The sequence below is a fragment of the Camelus dromedarius genome, chromosome 12 (genome assembly GCF_036321535.1).
Source record: "Camelus dromedarius isolate mCamDro1 chromosome 12, mCamDro1.pat, whole genome shotgun sequence".
Taxonomy (NCBI): domain Eukaryota; kingdom Metazoa; phylum Chordata; class Mammalia; order Artiodactyla; family Camelidae; genus Camelus; species Camelus dromedarius.
The window spans coordinates 35,102,105-35,121,277 of NC_087447.1; the positions used below are offsets into that span (position 1 = coordinate 35,102,105).

At 35.7% G+C, this 19,173-nt stretch overlaps 1 protein-coding gene and 1 pseudogene across 6 annotated transcripts in view; one reads left to right on the forward strand and one right to left on the reverse strand.

Annotated features, from left to right (window-relative positions):
* UEVLD (UEV and lactate/malate dehyrogenase domains) overlaps positions 1 to 19,173 on the forward strand; it is a 44,293-nt gene that overhangs the window by 22,369 nt on the left and 2,751 nt on the right. For 4 of the 6 annotated variants that reach the window (XM_010987458.3, XM_010987459.3, XM_031459908.2 and 1 more), the window contains 5 exons: positions 3,221 to 3,323; positions 8,660 to 8,830; positions 9,843 to 10,016; positions 16,458 to 16,521; positions 18,348 to 18,471. In XM_010987458.3, the coding sequence (XP_010985760.1) occupies positions 3,221 to 3,323; positions 8,660 to 8,830; positions 9,843 to 10,016; positions 16,458 to 16,521; positions 18,348 to 18,471 (636 nt within the window). Of the gene's footprint in view, positions 1 to 3,220; positions 3,324 to 8,659; positions 8,831 to 9,842; positions 10,017 to 16,457; positions 16,522 to 18,347; positions 18,472 to 19,173 lie in introns of those variants that run through there. The other 2 variants (XR_010383385.1, XR_004139247.2) reach the window with 2 other exon arrangements.
* LOC105095332 (syntenin-1-like) lies at positions 308 to 2,641 on the reverse strand (annotated as a pseudogene).

Sequence of the window (19,173 nt, forward strand, 5' to 3'; positions counted from 1 at the left end):
CTGTATCAATCATCTTAATCACGGGGCTTGCAAAAGCATCAGGCTTCCAGTAAAGAAACTAGCCTACGACAGTCAGTAAATCTTCAAAGTGTTCACATCTGTAAAACCAGGATGAGGCTACAACTGTCTTGAAGTCTGAACAAGATATCAGATCAAACAGTAAGATTCCCAGCCCTACTGTAAGACAGAAGGTCCTCATGCAGCATGTGCTCTCTGGCTCCTAGAAAGCTTTGTGTGCATAATATGAAGTTAAGTTTCCAAGGAAGTAAACTGGAGAAGTTCAGCGAGCATCGCTGTGCGGTGACTCTTACACCTCAGGAATGGTGTGATCCATCAGGCTCTTCATGATGCTCGGGGCGATCCGTTTAATAATACGTTCAAAGATAAAAGCAGGCATGATTATAGCGGTAACTACACTCCCAGCTGTTGACAGTATGCCTGCGATTTGAGAGTCCTTCAGTCCAATGACTTTCTGCCCGTTGACCTTGCAGATGTTGTGTTCTGTGAGAAGCCCGTTTCTGGCTGCAGAACTGTCTTTCACTATGGATATTATCTTCCCGTTTTTAAAGATAAAGCCGACATGTCTGATATTGTCCTTTTGCATGGTGATTGTTCATTTAAAGGGCCTGTCACAAATGGTCACGGTCACCTTCTCTCCAAAGGCCTGTTGGAGCACCTTGTGTGCCCTGTCGGAGCTCCAGCCCTCACAGTTCTCCCTGTTGATCTGGAGCACCTGGTCCCCGAATCTCAGACCAACCAGTGAGGCTGGGGAATTGTCCTGGACTAGCTGAACAAGTAAACCATTATCTATTGATTTAAGACTGAGCCCAACCCAATTTTTCCATCTTGATCCTTATACAAAATGACTTCACGTATCTCTTGCTTAATTTCTGCTCTGTGGATTCCAACATCATTACCAGTTATAGGAGCCACCATATATTTCATATTGGAAGGTCTTGCTACCATCTGCCCCTGAATTGGTGCTCCAGGGACCATGCCCATATTTGCACATATTTCTTCTTCATTTAAACTCAGGCCCATGTACTGAGAGAGCTCAGGATACAGTTTAAGATAGAGATTTCCATCCTGAGATATGGGAGCCGAAGCCTCAAGACAAAATTGCTGGGTTGGCAGGGTTTGCAGAAAAGGCAATTTGAGCCTGAATCACTTTGTCTACCTTCAGGTCTTCAAGACTTTTTTTTTTAAATTTTTTTTTGGAGGGGGAGGTAATTAGGTCTATTTATTTATTTTTAGAGGAGGTACTGGGGATTGAACCCAGGACCTTGTGCATGCTAAGCATGCGCTCGACCACTTGAGCTACACCCTCCTCCACTTCAGATCTTCAAGAGATGGGTACAGAGACATTTTTGCAGGATTTTGCTAGCCGCAGCCTCCGGTCACTGGCTTGAACTTCCGAGACCCCACTAACAGTATTTCTTTGTCTGTGAACTGTCTAGATAGAAAATTTTTCCCATTTTTCCTTTTAAACATAAATATTTTTGTACAAAGTGCAATATTCAAGTGGTGCAATAATATTCAAGTAGTGCAGTAGTAGTCATAGTAGCAGTAGTTGTGGTGGTAGCAGCAGTAAGTAACCTTTACTAAATGCTTACTAGGAGGTGGGCACTCGTCTAAATACTTGATTCATTTTTACAACAACCTTATGGCTTAGGTACTATCATTACTGTCATTTTACAGATGAAGAAACCAGGGCATAGGGAGGTTATCCAACTTGCCAAAGTCACACTATTAATAAAAGGAGCCAGGGTTTGAAGCTAGGCAATCTATTTACAGAGCTTGCATTCTAGATCCTTACTATCCAATGTATGGCATTGGCATTATCTGAGATCTTATGAGAAATACATAATATCAGGCCCTACTCCAGATCTAAGGAATTAAATCTATATTTTAACAAAATCCCAGGTGATCCATGTGCATCACTGATCTAGTAAATGGTGATCCCTTAAAGCTTGAGAAGCTCTACTCTAAGCAACTATGTTACACGCCTCCTTGTGGTTGTAGTTGTTAGTGATAGACATTTAGGTTGTTTCTAGTCTTCTGAATATCTTTACACGTATTATTTTACATATGTACTAATAAACTTGTAGGATAATTTCTACAAATGACGTTGATGGATTAAAGGATTTATTGTGTTTTTAAATTTGGATAGAAATTGTCACATTACCCCCTGTATCAATTGTACAAGCTTATTCTCATACCCACAGTGTATGAAAATACCTATTTTCCTGTACTGCTGTTATTAAACTTTGGGATCTTTGCATGTCTGATAAATGAAAAATGGTAACTCATAGTTTTCTCTGCATTTCTCTTATGAATGTGGTTAGCATTAATAAAATTAATAGGTGCAATATAGAGAGGACTGCTCTCTGCCAGCACTGCATCTCAGTAAATCCTCATGACTCCATAAATAAGACCGAGTTCAGTGATTTGCCTGGTGTTACAGAGTTAGTAAGTAGTATAGCTGAGTTGTTTTCTTAACTTGTACACTTCCTGCTTCATAGTCTAGTAGATCCCTGGGTGGTCTTGCCCCTGCACCCTAAGATAGGAGAGATGCTTATATCCCTTACTACTTTGGAAAAAGGACTTCCACAAAGGTAAACCGACTCTTAGGAGTTTCCATCCTGTCGTTTATGATCAGCCCACCATGACATCCAGGGAGCCGTCTACAGGCATGTGGAATATTTTCTGTGAGATCTCTGGGGAGAGAGGTGCATGATAATTGGGTTTTATTTTAGCTCTATGACTATTATCTCTTTTTTCAAGGGAAACTTGGCATTAGTGTTGATTTTCATGCTAGAAATGAGGTGCTAAAAGAAACCCAAAAAGTCACTCAATTCTTTCAGAATAGAAATTATGACCTAAAATGGAAATATAAACTCAAGAACAATAGCAAATGTATTGAGTGCACCATATAATCTTTATTACTCATTATCCCCTCAAAACAAACCTGCAGTCTGTGACTTCTGACTTAAGCCCTGTTAGATCCCAGTTTTTAGTTACACCTAAATGATCACATTATTCAAGTGCGTAATATTTTCTTGCTTTCATGTCTCTTTTACTGCTGTTGTGTTACTTTTCCTTTGTAAGACAGCACATGAGGCCTATGCATTCATTCTCGCTTAGCTCTCACTTCTGAATGAATTTAAACTGAGTAACTGGCCATGTCCAGTGTAATGCTGTTCTTTTTCTTATTGTACAGGGCATTGCAGACAAACTGGTCCTTTTAGACCTCTCAGAAGGGACTAAAGAAGGGATGATGGATCTTGACATCTTCAGCCTGCCTAACGTGGAGATCAGCAAAGGTCTGGTTATTCTGCTTTAAAGATTTTTGCCTTGTTTGCTCCTATATTTCAGTCCCAGAATTTTTTTGTAGACTTTATTTTTTAGAGCAGTTTTAGGCTCAGAGTAATATTGAGAAGAAGGTACAGAGATTTCCTGTTATCCCCTGCCCCGACCCATGCATAGCCTCTGCATTGTCCATATTCCCTACCTGAGTGGTACAATTGATGTACCTACCAACATGATTATCATCCATAGTTTAGAGTTCACTCTTGGCTTTGTATATTCTATGGGTGTGACAAATCTATGACATGTATCTACCATTATAGTGTCATACAGAGTAGTTTCTCTGCCCTAAAAATCCTTTTGCTCTGTCTAGAGTCCTAGAATTTTAATGCTGAAAGCACCGTAAAGATCATTTAGTCTACATCCCTCATTTTACATATTGGGAAACTAAGATTCATATAAATTAAAGGATCTACCCAAAGTCATGCAGAGACTGCAACTAATTATGTTAAAAAGAGTCAGATAAACAAATAACATTCAGATTGTTTACAAGGGTTTATTCTTGGTCCCTGGCTTATACCTTAGTATAAATTTGTTTTTTCTGATTGTTTCCTTTTTCATAACATACTGGTTAAGAACACTGATTTTAGAGTTAGATAGATGGAGGTTTGCACACTATCTCTGCTACATAATAGCTCTTACATTTGTCGGATTATATAATTTCTCAAAGTTCAGTTTTATTATCTGTAAGGTGGGAATTAATACCTACCTCTTGGTGTATAGCAGAGTGCTAAACCGAGATTTTTTTTAATTCAATTCACATTGCTTTCACTAAAAATATATTGTTAAAATAAGTTTTAATAAGAACAAAAAGGGGTTTTGTACCATTAATAAATACAATTTATAATGTTAAATACAATTTATAATGTTAAAAAAGTAATTTTTATTTGACCTTTTAAATTTAAAAATGTGCATATAGTTAATAATTTACATAATATGTTAGTACAGATATGTATATGTAGGTATAAATACCATATTTTGGGATGTAAGCTTAAAAATATTTTATTACCAGGATGCATGATCAAAAAAAATGCTGGAAGACCACTGAACTAGAGAGTTTAGTCTTCCAAAGCCAGGTTATAGCTAGAGTCAGGTTGTAATATGTATAGTTGCTTAGCTTTTCTTTGCCTTTCCTTACTCAGGTCTCCTGTATCCTTGACCACATTTTCCAAATAAAATGTCAAGACATATGGTTTCACAAACCTGTATATACTAAGAACCACAGTGGGTCAAAAAAGTTGAAATTATACCTATTGGGTATAAAAATTGGGTGTAATAATTCTGGCAAGCCTCTGGATCTCTGTAGGATACAATGGATTTATTTTCCTTCTCTGGAAAGGGTGCAATAGTTGCTTTAATGATCCTTTTGTAGGCCTCGTATAGAGGATCCCTTGGGGAGCTGGATATTCTCCTGTGCCTGTTATTTCCAGGTCCTGAAGTTCTTAAGGGACCTTTTAATTCTTGCAGATCACTCCAGGAGACTTTAGTACATGGACCCTAGGGGTTGTGAGGCTATTTAGGACCTGAGGAAATTGTTTCTTCCTATGTGTCTCATTAACTATCAATGACTATTATTTCAGATAATTGCAAGAATAGAATCCTTGGAGTAGGTGTATATGGCATGGTGCTTGCCACCAAGTAAGGTGTTTTGAATGAATGAGCACTATATTGGGGCAGCTTTCACGTTCCCCTTGTTAACTTTGGTTGTACATTCCTGATAACACTTAATTACTATTACATGAAGTAATTTAAAATATAATGTTAACGAACATCTCATAAATATATGGTCTCTGATATGAAGAAGTACATGAATAATTTTGGGAAATTAAGCTCATTTGGAAATTTTAGTAATGCCCCGTCATGACAAGCATTGGTGATTGCAACTGACTGATCATCCTAGAGTTGTACTTTGTTCCATTTGGATTTTTAAAAAATAGCTACTCTAATACTTTGGGGAGGGATATACATATGTATATATAAGCCTGTAAATCTACATACTGTACATACATAAACAAACTGTGTGCATAGACTAAATCTGGAGAATACTAAGAAATTGTTAAGAGTAGTTGCCTCAGGAGTCAGATTGGCGAAACTGGTTCTGTACTTGTTTTTTGACTTAACATTTTTATCCCTTTTTTTATTGTGCTAAAATACATATAACATAAATTTACCATTAGTAACGTTTAATACATTCACAGTGTTTTGCAACTGGTACCACTATCTAGTTCCAGAACATTTTCATCACTCCAAAAGGAAGCCCTGTACACATCAAGCAGTCACTCCCCATTTTCCCCCTCCCCGGGCCCTGGCAGTCACTAACCTGCTCTATGGATTTGCCTCTTCATATATTTCATTTCAATGGAATTATACAGTGTGTGGCCGTTTGTGTCTGGCTTCTTGCACTTAGCATGATGTTTTCTAAGTTCATCCATATTGTAGCATGTATCAGTACGTCAGTCCTTTTTATGGCTGAATAACATTCTGAATTATGGATATGCCACATTTTATTTATCCATTTATCTATCAGTTGATGTACATTTGGATTGCATCTTTTTGCTATTGTGAGTAGTGCTGCCATGAACATTTATGTACAAGTATCTGTTTGGACACCTCTTTTCAGTTCTTTTAAGTATGTGCCCAGAAGTGGAATTGCTAGGTCATATGACAATTCTGTGTTTAAGTTATTGATGAACTTACAGTATCCTTTTGGAGATCTTTATTAACAACACATAGAGATCTGAATAGCTCTGTGTATTTCTTTGAACAGCTTCATAATATTCCATCATATGGATATCTGTCTCCCATTGGTAGACATTTAGGGTTTTTTTTTTTTTTTTATATTTTTGTGATTACAAATAATGCTGCAGAGAACATTGTAATATGAAAATCTTTGTGTACTTCTCTACCTAATAGGAGAAAGTAGAATTACTGGGTCAAAAGGTATGTGTTTTTAAAATATATGTTAAATTATACCAATTTATACTCTCCCAACAGTATATGAGGGTTTTTGTTTTCTTTCTCCTGATTATTTTATTTTACATTAAACATAGCTAATGGAATAATTACCCTATGATATTATTTTGATAATATCATTTCCTGGCTGAAGACACTATTATGTTGATCTCTTATCCCATAATAATAATAATAGATAACAATTTTTTCAGGGAATGAGTAATATATGCTAGATAACTTACATATATTCACACTCCATTACTTCTCTACTTTATTTTATAGATGGCGTAGAGAGATTGTGGCTTTGGTCACACAGTAAGTGGCTGGGCTGGTGTTTCAAACCTGTTTGTAACCAATTTCTAATGATTCACTCCAGAAATAGTCTACGCATATACAAGCATAAATCTTTCTGTATATGGGCATGTGTATGTGTGTACCTGGGGAAAAAAGTGTTCGATAGTTGCAAATTAAAAAATAAGTTGTTGTTGACATATGGAGCAAAGTAAATAGCCACTGGTTCTTAAAACATGGGTTATAGATTGATCACTTGTGTGAGAATCATCAAAGTGCTTTTTAAACTTGCGGAAGCCTGGTGTCCACTCCAGGTCTGTGGAGAGATTAAAGGGTTGTGAGTAGGACTCGCACTTTTTTCTTGCACTTTTGAAATCATTTTAGACATCTGCTACTCTGTTTACTTGTGAGTCAGCCTTGAGAGTGAGGGCATTTCAGTCATTCAAAGTTGAGGAAGCTAAAGGGAGAAAAGAAAAGAGAAATGATCCTGGCAGCATAGGTTAGGACCAAATTGTAGAGTCGTAAGTTCAACTGTTCACTGATGTTTAATAATATGGAGAAGCTACCTAATCCAGTTTTCTCAACTTTATGAGGGTGTGAGACTAAGTTTCTAAATATAGCATAGTGTGTAACAACACAGAAGCCAAACTGCCTAGGCTTGAATTCTGGCTCTGCTACTTACTAGCTTTATGACTTTGAGCAAGTTACTTAACTTCTCTGTGCCTCATATTACTCGTCTGTAAAATGGGGATGATATTAACCCCGTAGTGTGTTGTGGATTAGATTAAATGAGTAAATACATGTCAAGCTCTTAGAGCAGTACCTGACACATAGAAGTGGTATGGAAGTGTTTGCTGTTTATCTTTCAGTTCTAAAGTCTTCCAGTTCTTGAGGTTTTAACTCATCACCAGGCATCTACTCTGAACACTAGAACGTAAGAATTATTTAAGAGGACTCACAAAGAGCCATAATTAAAATCTGGGACTTCAGTTTTCGAATCTACCCCTACAGTTGTGTTAGATTATGAGCTAGAATTGGATAATACATTTCCCAGGGACACATTGCATAAGTGTTTCCTTCTGAAACTTGTTTAGAAAAACGGCCTTAGAGGCTTAATTAAGAGTATACACCCTGGAATCTATTCAGTCTCCCTGGGATGCTAATAATCATTTATACATGTTGAGTAAACTTAAAACATTCTAGTTACTTTATTATTTTTTTTGTTGTTTCTGATGCTGATACTATCTGGCCACTGTTTTAGCATGTACTTACTGTAAAATACACTGTGTAATAGAAAGTAATGTAGCTGTAAAATAGCACATACGTGCTTGAGAACCAGAGGAGTGAACTCTTGAGAACAGCTTTTTCTAAGTAATAACAGTTGTTTACATTCAAGTCATGTTAGAAGAACCTAAAACCAAGACACTGGGCTTCAGTATAAGAAAAAGTCAGTAAAAAATGAGTCAATACATTTTACCTTGATTTGAAGATTTTCAAGTAACTTTTTTCCTCTTTGGAGTAGAATCCTTAGTAAATAGAACAGAAACAAACAGCTCTATGCTGCTTGAAGTGGTCAAAGTAAATAAACAGCCTGAAGCTGTGCCTGCTAGCCTTCTTTCTGTCCACTTACTCCCACTCCTCCCACATAGCCTTGGAGTCACTTTCAAGGAACTCTAGGACTCCTAAACTCACAGTTTAAAAATCAGTGATGTAATTGATTATAGGTGTATTCTGCCTATAGCATATTATTTATTTTCCCTAAGAAAATGGTGAATTACATAAAAACCTAATTCCTTGTTTGTAGACTCTGGATCCTGTAATTTATTTTATTTTGTTTGCTCTCTTTCCTCTCTGGGGATGTGTTCTTGCTTTTAATCTTCCGGAGGCAAACCTCAGGAACTTTGTATATTTCCTATGGAGATAAGATTGATCTGGAGGCAGCTGTGCCTTAAAGCTCTCTAATTGTAGAGATGAAAAACCTGACTATCATGAACAAGAACTTGCTTTAAACATTTATCTTGAGCTCAGACTGTTTCTTTTTATTCATTAGATTTGTCTGCCTCTGCTCATTCCAAGGTGGTGATCTTCACAGTCAACTCCTTGGGTAGTTCTCAGTCCTACCTTGATGTGGTGCAGAGCAATGTGGATATGTTCAGAGCCCTTGTCCCAGCTCTGGGACATTATAGTCAACACAGTGTCCTGCTTGTTGCATCTCAACCAGGTACAAGGTTTTATTTTAAATTAATTTGATGGTCCAGTGCATCATTAGAATTGCTATTTCTTTAAAAGTCATAAAACTAGATTATAAAGGGACAGCTAAAGTATTCAGTTAAATTGCTCTTATAATGAACAATGCAGTATTTTCCATATCCTGTCAACCAGTTACTTCTCCTGACTAGCATTAACTAGAAGGTTACAAGTTACAATTTTTTGTGTAATATTATTATTGCATTCCAGGTTTTTAGTTATGCCTTTCTCAGTGTGAAAATGGTTAAACACCCGAGAGAGATGCAATGGCTTATAGGAAAGATCTTTTATTACTCTGAAGTGTCAGAATGTTAGTGAGCATGCCAGAGTGCATTGTTAACATTTTGTATTTTACATTATTTTGAAATTGTTTTACTTAAAAAAGAAATTTTTCCAAAGAGCTAGGTGGTACTAGACTCAAATTGATGAACAGATTTTTTTAATGTTCCCAATATATATATGGAGTATAATACACATTTCACTTGTTTTTCTATAGTAATTAATTGAAGGTCCCTTTAATTCCTGACAGCCTTTTGGCATTTAAAAAAAATAGTTGTAGTTTTATTGATAATGCTGTACTGCATGGTGGTGGTATATTAATCAGTATTTTAATTTAAAGAGAGAAATTCTTTAAGAATTAAGCATAAGATAAATATAAAAGAGAACTTGATCAATGAAAAAAATTATTTTTTGGTTTTATATACCCAGCTTTCATCCTTCTTGCTTAACTACTCTAGGAAGTTATCTATTTTCCACTCTTAAAAATGTATATTTAACAACAAGGTTATGTAAAATCACATTGAAACCTGGTTAGTGTTCTCAATATACATTAAAAATATGTTATGCTTCATAATGCATTTAGGACCTAAGAAGAGTATATACAAGTTCTAATATACTTGATGAAATAATAAATATTTCATTTAGGAACTAGGCTAGAAGTATATTTCTTTAAATATTTACATTTTTACCTTGTATGCAATATTTAGTGGAAATCATGACCTATGTGACATGGAAACTGAGTGCATTTCCTGCAAATCGTGTGATTGGAATTGGATGCGATCTGGATTCACAGAGGTTACAGTATATCATTACAAATGTTTTGAAGGCACAGACTTCAGGCAAAGAAGTATGGGTTATTGGTGAGCAGGGAGAAGACAGAGGTAAGAAACATATTTTTATTAGTTACACTAGTAACCTGAATCACCAGTGGCCATGATATGCATGATTCTGGGGACTCCAGAATTGTGGAGCGTAGTTGGCTTTTGTTCCACATCTGAGTGCCTTTTGTGGAACAGATCTTGTATTGTGAAGAAATTCTACAGACATGTCATTCTAATTGTACTTACTTTTCTATAAGTGAAAAGCAAGACCCTTTAGTTGGGTTTTATATTTTTATTTGTTTTTTAGCATTTTAAAATTGAATTTCAGCATCCAGGATCAATTTAAAAGTTTAATTTTCTGGAAAGCAACATTAAAAAAACCCTAAAGCATATACAGAATTCTTTCCTTTACCCTCTTCACCCTGCAACCTTGCTTACCTTTCCTAAGTTCAGACTTTCTCCCTAGGTACATCCCTATTTTTTAAACAGAATTTTCACTCTTTTTTCACGCTTATGGCCTTTTTTTCACCAGTTACTTGCTCTATGCTCTGTAACAAAAAGCATTCACAAAATCTAGTTCCCTGAACTGGAAAGCTGCTTTTCCTATCCCAAAAGAATCCTTTCCTTATTTGATTCAAGAATTTCTTTCTTTTCTCCTTTATTGTTTCCCTCATGCTATAGTCAGGTTGGTTGGGTGATAAAAGTGCTGTTTATCCTAAGTTTGTTCATTTTTACTCATTTAAACAAGTATATGAGTGTCTACTCTCTACTCACTACTCTATAAGACGTTAGTGTGATATAAAAGAGACACAGAGCATGGTCTCTTCTTTCATCATACTTAAAAATTACTTTAGAGCAGCAAGAAAAACATTTACAAGATATTCTGGCTAACAGTGAAAGAACAGGACACTATTTTACTAAGTGCTAAAATGAATATATTTTAAGCTTAACTGTTCTTAGACACTTATGAGCGAGCATTTAGCATAGGTTGAAATGACTGGAGAAAATTCTGTACAGGCCATCAATGAACTGGACTTTGGAAGAATGAATAGGATTTGAATAGATAGCAAAGAGTGTGAAAGACATTCCCGGAGTGGGAGATGAGGCAAAGACACATGGTTAAGTATGGCATGTTCATCGGATTAAAAATCCAGACTGGTTGTTGCAGAGTTTCAACCAGATAAGCTTGGATAAAATCACATTTTGGAGATCCTTGAATATCTGATTGAAGATTTAGAAAGTGATTCTTAGGCAGAGGAGGGCTATTAAAGGTATTTGAGCAGGTGAATGATATGTTGAAAAGGTAATTTGGGGGAAATTAATCATTGCTTCCTCATTTGAAGTAAATTGAGCCAGTAGGTGCTGTGGGGCAGAGCACAATGTAGAAGAGAACTTCTCTGCCTGTGAGGAACTGGTCATTACCTGGAGAATTGGAGAAACATTATGCACATTAAAAGTTAAAGGAATCCAATCATAGTGCCACAAAGCAAATCACCTTCTCAAAACTATCAGAATTTAAAGCTTCCTATATGCTTTGATGCCATTAAAACAAGCAAAATATTAACAGAGGTCATGTCTGGGTTAGGGGTGACTTTTAAAAATACGTACTTTTCTGTGTTTTCTAATGTCATTATGGATATATAGTATTCATATGATTTTTAGGAAAATTATTTTAATAAAATATAGTGGTATTTTAAATCTGTATAAATCTGCACTGGCTACCTAGAAAGTTCAGAGCTAGCAAGAGTCAGGCTATAGAATAAACCTTTACAAAACCTGACAGTGTGATTCAAGCAGAAATATTTTCAGGCTCAAAATACTCCCTGATACTAAACACTAATCAATAGAACCAGGAAAGGGGAGCAAATAAGAAGTTGGAGCAGATGCGTTACGGTAACAAATGTCTGGGGATTCAAACAACCTCAGGACCCCAAATGTTACTCACTACTACCATTTGAGTTCTGGTCCATGTTGATCTCCTGCTTGTATGATTATTGCAAATCTCCTAGTTAATTTGTTCTTTTCCCTCTAGTCTACCCTGTAAATGGTGCCAAATTAACAATGATAATAGCCAAAACTTAGTGTTTGCTGTATGTTTCACATACTGATTTAGTCTTCCTGAATCACATTCCTGTTTTCAAAACTTTCAGTCTTCCTCTGACCAAAAACTCTCACTGGCTTCCTCTAACCAAACCATTAAATTCCTTTGCTTGTCATTCAAGGAGACTCAAAATACAGTCCTAATCTTCCTCCCCAGTTATAGTGATGGAGGTAGTTATGTTATTAGAGAGCTGGAAGTGACCAAGGGATCATCAATTACATTTTGTTGTGACCTTCCCAAGAGCTTATAGCTTTTCAGGTCCTTTTAGAAGGACCCAGATCTCGTACCTGTTGGCCCTGCCCCCAGGTTTGCTTCAGCCATGAGGACCTTTGTCCATTGTATTTACCTTTCCCATAATCCCTTGTCCCCCTCTCTCAGCAAATTCAAATCTCATCCTTCCAGGTCTAGGTCAAGCCCCTCTTACTTACAGTATGATGCTTTTCCTGACCACATCATTCCACAGTGATTCTTTCATTTCTTTGAGCTAAAAGCTCTTGTTAGCTATATAGTAATTAATCATACATTGTCTCAAGATATTTATTCTTTTGTTATACTGCTGTTTATTCTGATCCAATTTCAATTTTGTGTGTGTGCCTTCTTACTGAAAGTGTAAATTATTAAGCTGTTCTTTTAGTTGAAAAGTCATACATTTACATTGCAAAAGAATTAAATAGTACAAAAAGATATGTAGTGAAAAATGTCTCCCTTCTATGCAAGACGCCCAGTCCCTCTCTCTGGAAGCAATCACAGTTACCAGTTTCCTCTGCAGCCTTTCAGATATGTTTGGTGTATAGACAAGCACATGTATGAAATATAAATCATAACATAATTCTCCACCTTGTCCTTTTACTTATTAATATGACTTGGAAATGACTGCATAATAACATATATATAGATCCCATTCATTCTTTTTAACCACTGAATATACCAATATTTGTTTAATCAGTCCTCCTAATAAGATACAATTTTTGAATAATTAAGAACATTTTGAAATATGGTTGTATTAATATCTCAAATTGTAAAGAGAAAATAAGGGATGATGTGACTTGATAAATAAACTTAAGGCACTGTGCTGACTGCTGTTAGAGCTATGTAGATGAATAAGAACCTGACCCTGTCTTTAGGAAACTTAGAGTCAAAGATAGGAGACAATTATAATAAAAGGCAGTTTTGACTTGCTATGAGAGAGCCAAGAGAAATAGGATAAAAGCACAAGGAATGGAGATCTCAAGTAGGAACTAGAAATAGAGAGATTTAGATGCATGTGAATTGTGTTCACTTGAACATACTATTATGTAATATTTGACATATAAAAGAATACATATAACATATATGTATGTTTTAAAGCATAATAGTGGAACAGGCATTCATGAATCCACACTCAATTTAGAACATTACAAATACTATTGAAGCTACTCCCTCACCCAGCTCCCTGTCTCCCTTCTAGATACTGCTATCATGTCACTTTTTATCCTGTCTTCTGCTTTGTTTCAAAGATTGTTATATCTACGGGATAGGTTTTCTCACCTTGGCCTTGAAGCCAGAGCTGGATTAGAGGCTCCCTCTGCTGGTTTCGTGTGTAGACACCTGCTGGTTATATTTGCTGCATAAGTGACAACACAGTAATAGCAATTAGAATTATTTTTTACTGAGTGCCTAGTTTGTGTATGAAATGCTTTGCATATCCATTTAAACTTTAAAAATGCCTCATGAGGGAGGTGGTGGTTTTCCAAGTCAGTAGATGAGGAAGCTTAAGACTCAATGAGGTTAACTGATTTGTCTAAGTTCACACATCTAGTAAGGGCAGACCTGAAATTTGAACCTTGGTCTGATCCAAACCTGTGCCTTTCCTTGCTGTGACTTAATTAGATAATTTACTTAAGCATTTAGTACTCAGTAAGTGGTAGCTGTTGCTAAAGTGATCAATATGGCAAGATGGTGATGAATAGAAAATTGGCAAAGGGACATGGAAAAGTACACATTGAAATAAAGCAACATTAGGATTTAGAAACCGTTATAAGAATAGCAGATATGTAAGTAAACTTATTCTCTTCAGTTATTTCAGAGGCAAATGACAGTTGCAGCCTAGGGGAGGAATTACATGGCATACAAGACCCTTTAGGATCTGTTTCCTGCTTCCTTCCCCAGCTTTATCTTCTGCCATTCTGCCAAGCATTTTATGCTAGTCAGATGATCAACTTGCAGTTTCTTGAATGGTTCATGCACTCTCATGCCTCCTTGCCTTTGCACCTGATGCTTCCTTTCCCTGAACATTCATTCATTTGGCTAACTCCTGCTTACCCTTCAAGACTGAGCTTGAATGCCACCTCTCCCAGGAAGCCTTCCCTAATTCTCCAGGTTAAGTAAGTTCATGCCTCTGTTATAACCATTATCACACTGTGTTATGATTGGATATTTACTTCTCTCTTCACCTCACCAGACTGTAAACTCCCTGAGCTTGGAAAGGCCTCAGTAAATATGTTTTGAAATGAATGTATGATCTTGATACCATCTTGTGGTAACCAAAGGTCATTCATTTTCTGCCCTACCAAATTACTCAGTAGAACATATGCTTTGCAACTCCTGTTTTTAGCTGTGATACTGAAATTATATGTAAACTGCAAGTAACTCCTTCAAATGGTGTTTTAGAAATCCAGGGGCTGGACCTCAAGACAGAGTGTTATATCATCTGCTTTGGGCATTAATCTTACCTAAGGGGTAGGTGTTATATAAAATGGAAAAGAGGTCATTTTTTTAATTAAAATTTTTGGAGCCAGAGGGTTACTGTTCTTAAGGCGTGGAACCAGAAAGATTAGGATTGATTAGATTAGATGCAATATTTGAAAGGGATCCTTAAGTTAGGATAAATATACATTTAACTTAAAGTTTGAATGGTTGGGCAGTAAGTGAACAAAAAATGAAATAATTAAATTAGTTATTAACTATTAACTAGTAGTTAACTGAAAATTCTAATGACTGTGTCAGAAGCAGATTTGAACATAGTGAAGTTCTCTTTCTCTCTCCAAACATTCTTTTCTCATGGTGCTTAGAAGTCTGAACTCAGAGAGAAAAGATAAAAAAAATGTGGTTTTATGTGTAATATATAATGGCAGCAATACTTATAATTAAATTCCAGACTTTTTTGTGTTGTTTATCTTTTCCTATACCTACCTTGCTCTTTTTATTCATCTTTCCAAGATCTATAAATGCTGTATTTCATTTAGCAGACATTTCCCTGTAATTTTCTATTTGTTGTGAATATACTAATAATGTAACAAAATTTTTTAAGAAAACAATTCATGTATAATCCTTCTATTCAAGTGAAACATTTTTTTAAAAAAATCCCTTAATTTGTCCACATGTATTTATATATTTATGTAACAATTTTTTGTTTTGCTTTTTTTTTTTTTACTTAACAAAAAAACTTCTTGATGTTTTTCAACTTAACTGTTGCAAGCATGTTTCCTTTTTGGTAAATGTGGTTATGGATTATGTGTGAGGTCAGCTCTGTACTATCTCCTGTGCATTCTTTACCATGGTAAAGAATCTGTTTGAGGACATAAAAGAAAAACATGTGATCCCTACCCGCCGGAAGCTTATAATCAGTTTGAGGAAGGGAAGGTGTCCTTTGTTGCTGACACATCACTAAATGGCCTAGTTTTGAATGCAGTTTGGAAGACTTGTTTCTTAAACATAAAACAGTCTTACATATCTGAATGTATTTTTGTTTTGCCTACTTCAATAAAGATTTGTATCAAAGAATGTCTTCACATGGGTGAGAAACAAATGAATATCAGAAAGGTTTCAAAAATGTTACTTCTAATTTAATATTAAAATGTGGTATAAATATCCAGTTTATGTGTATAGTTTTTGAATTGTTTTTATAAAAGGTGTAGTGAGGAAATGGAAAACCCAAATATGCTCTTAGAACACTGGACTCTGCCTCTCTAACAGCTGTGGAAATCTAGCCCCAAATAAGTGACAAAATTATTCCTCATCTGGTGAAAGAAATTAGTCTGTGTGGTTCCCAATCGAGCAAATGCCAAGTGCTTGCAGCACGTGGGAGCCTATTATACATTGCCTGCTGAGAAAAGGAAACTTTCTACTTGGGCAGTAAAATGGCCCAATGTTGTTGATGAGACAGAACAGGTAAGGAATTGCAAGTAGATTTGGAGGGTCATGTTTTTGGGGAACTGCAGCTCAAAGTCTTTCTCACCCCCAGCAATCAGTACAGCACATTCAGTGCCACCAGTGGACAAATATAACTGAAGCTAGATGCAAGGGAACATGTTTATTTAAAGTTTAATACAGGTACCCTTAAATGCAGATGATCATTTATCACATTTTAATCCCTAGAGAGTTACTGACAAAAATATAATCAATTTTCATTTAATTTTTAGTGCCCACATGGGGTGGCCAAGAAGAAGTAATGAGTCATAACTCTCAGGTACAGCTGTCCAACAGGTAATGCTGAGTGTAGATTTGCATTTATCCAACTAAAAGCCATGTTCTTCAAAGCTAACATAACAGCTCTTTGTACAGCATGTACTTACCAGGCTTCTGCAAACAAAACTAACTAGTATGGACAAATCCAAAGTACAAGGGAGCAGTGTTTTCTTTGATTTCATATCCGGAAGTAGATGTAAGAGTGCTTTGCAAACTTAATATTTAGATACCCAGTTGACTCTTAAAGGGTAGAATAGGTTCCTTATTTGTAGGCAGTGATTTACTGCTCCTATATCTAGGAATAGGATCCTATATCTGAGTATATTGGATATTTTCTTAAATATAGAGGAGAATTTGTCCATAACACTTAAAAATTAATATGTGTTTATTAATCACACATAAATACATTTGGAAATTAGTCGAATATGAATTGATAAGCCACATTAAAAGTTCAGGCAAAAACACAGTAGAAGACACAGATCTTTGTATCATTTGTTTATTCAGAAGCCTTCCAGGGGTCTGGGCCCCATAGGTCGGACTTCACATACTGTATATTTTCATGCCATTTGTTGTTTTACTGTCACAAAATAACATCCTTCCCTGAATTCTGAGTGGTGATTTTTAGCTTTTTAAACCTTCACTTTATGGTTTTTAGAAAATAACAACTGGAAAGAATATTGTCTTACTGTGAAGAGTAGTATGTTGTATAATCCATTCTAATCTGCTTCTCTACATGATCCTGCATTTATAGCTTTTAAAAGGAAGGAATTCAAACATGTTTGTTTAATTTATATCATTTTTTATTAGTTACAAAAAGAATGTATTTGCTTATAAAACTTTAGATGCTACAGATAACTATAAAGTAGAAAGTGAAAAGCAGGGGTAATTCTATTCTCCAAAAATAACGACAATTAACAGTTTAGGGTCCACATGTCCAAATATTTTTTCCATGCTTCTGCAAACATTATCACCATAATTATTATCTTTTAATAATGAATTTATATTATTTATATTATCTTGCCAATTGCTTTGTTTCCTTAAGAATAAATCTTAGGGGGAGGGTATAGCTCAAGTGGTAGAGAGCATGCTTAGCATGCATGAGGTCCTGGGTTCAATCCCCAGTACCTCCTCTAAAAATAAAGAAAGAAAGAAACCTAATTACCTCCCCCCAAAAAACTCCCCCCCCAAAAATCTTAGACACTTTTCCATATTGTTTGTATAAATCTACTTTATATTCTTCTCAAGAACTATATGGCCCTACATTTGGTAGTGATTTATTTAACAAGTCCTCTTTTGATGAATTGTTTCCAAAATTTTTCCTGTCTCAAACAAGGCAAACACATGTTTATATATATCTTTGCATATTTGAGCATACTGCTGTAGGACAAATTCCTAGAAAAAGGAATTTCTAGATCAGATGTTGCCAAATCCTCCTTTTAAAAAAGATTCAATCATTTTACACTCAACAGCAGTTTTGGGAATGCCTGTTTCTCTGTAGCTTCTTCAAAAGTAATTATCAATCTTTTTAATCTTTGCCAATTTTGATAGGCAAAACCGATGTACTTATTGTTTTAACTCATTTAATTAAATATCAGTGGTGGTGAGCATCTTTTTATATTATTAGGCCATTTGTATTATCTCTCTGTGAACTGCCTGACGTTTTAAGAAGGGTTTAATTACTAGACTATCTGTAAGTTTTCCTAACAATTGCTGTATAACTTTTATTTCTGTATCATAAAAATATCTAATTAATACCTTAAAAAGAAGCTAAAACTAAATGTATATATTTGTGCATTTTCTGAAATCATGTTTTGTGTGGTATTGTTTTTGTTTTTATCACATAGAGCCATGGAACTGTTACGGGTAAAAAGTCAAAGATCCTGGTCTGTCGGACTATCAGTAGCTGACCTGGTTGACAGTATTGTGAACAATAAAAAGAAAGTACATTCTGTATCAATTTTAGCAAAGGTAATTGCTATTCTCATCCTCTCATTGTATTTTTCAACATTTTTATTATTAATATAAAACCAGAAAAATGCTGTTCACACTGTAACCCAGGTGTCTTCAGTATCACCAGCTTTTAGAGTAACATGGGAGGAGACTGTTTGGTCTAAGCCTTATCCTGCTTGGCTATGGAAAGTCTGGACTTCTACCAGGTTGCTCTTTACCTCCATGTAAATTTTGGAATCCCCAAGAATCATTTCTATATTCCATAAACTTCTGATTGTCAGTTATCTCCTTAGCCACCCAGATTGACATGCCAACTGGTCTTAGCTCCAGTTCAGTTTGTCCTTTACCACTTTATCCCAAATATTAAGTCCCTAAAGCACAGCTAAGACAAGGCAGAAATGCTTAACCAGATTTTTGTGAAAACTTAGAAGGGAAATAAAACATGGAAGGAAAAACTTAAAACAGTTTACTGAATTCGACTGCACCCAGAGTCCATGCTAAGCCTCTCCCCTGGGAATCCATTCTGACAGTCTTTTTTTTAAACCCCAACCTACTACCCATATTGCAGCTTACCTCCCTGTAAAGGGAGTGTCTTTAACCCAATTCCTCCCATCTCACAAAAATTTTCTGAAACAATAACTTGAGTTTGGAAAATGAACAAAAAATTATTTTAAAGTTCAACTTGTATCACTTTGTACTACTAAGACCAGAAAAGCAAAA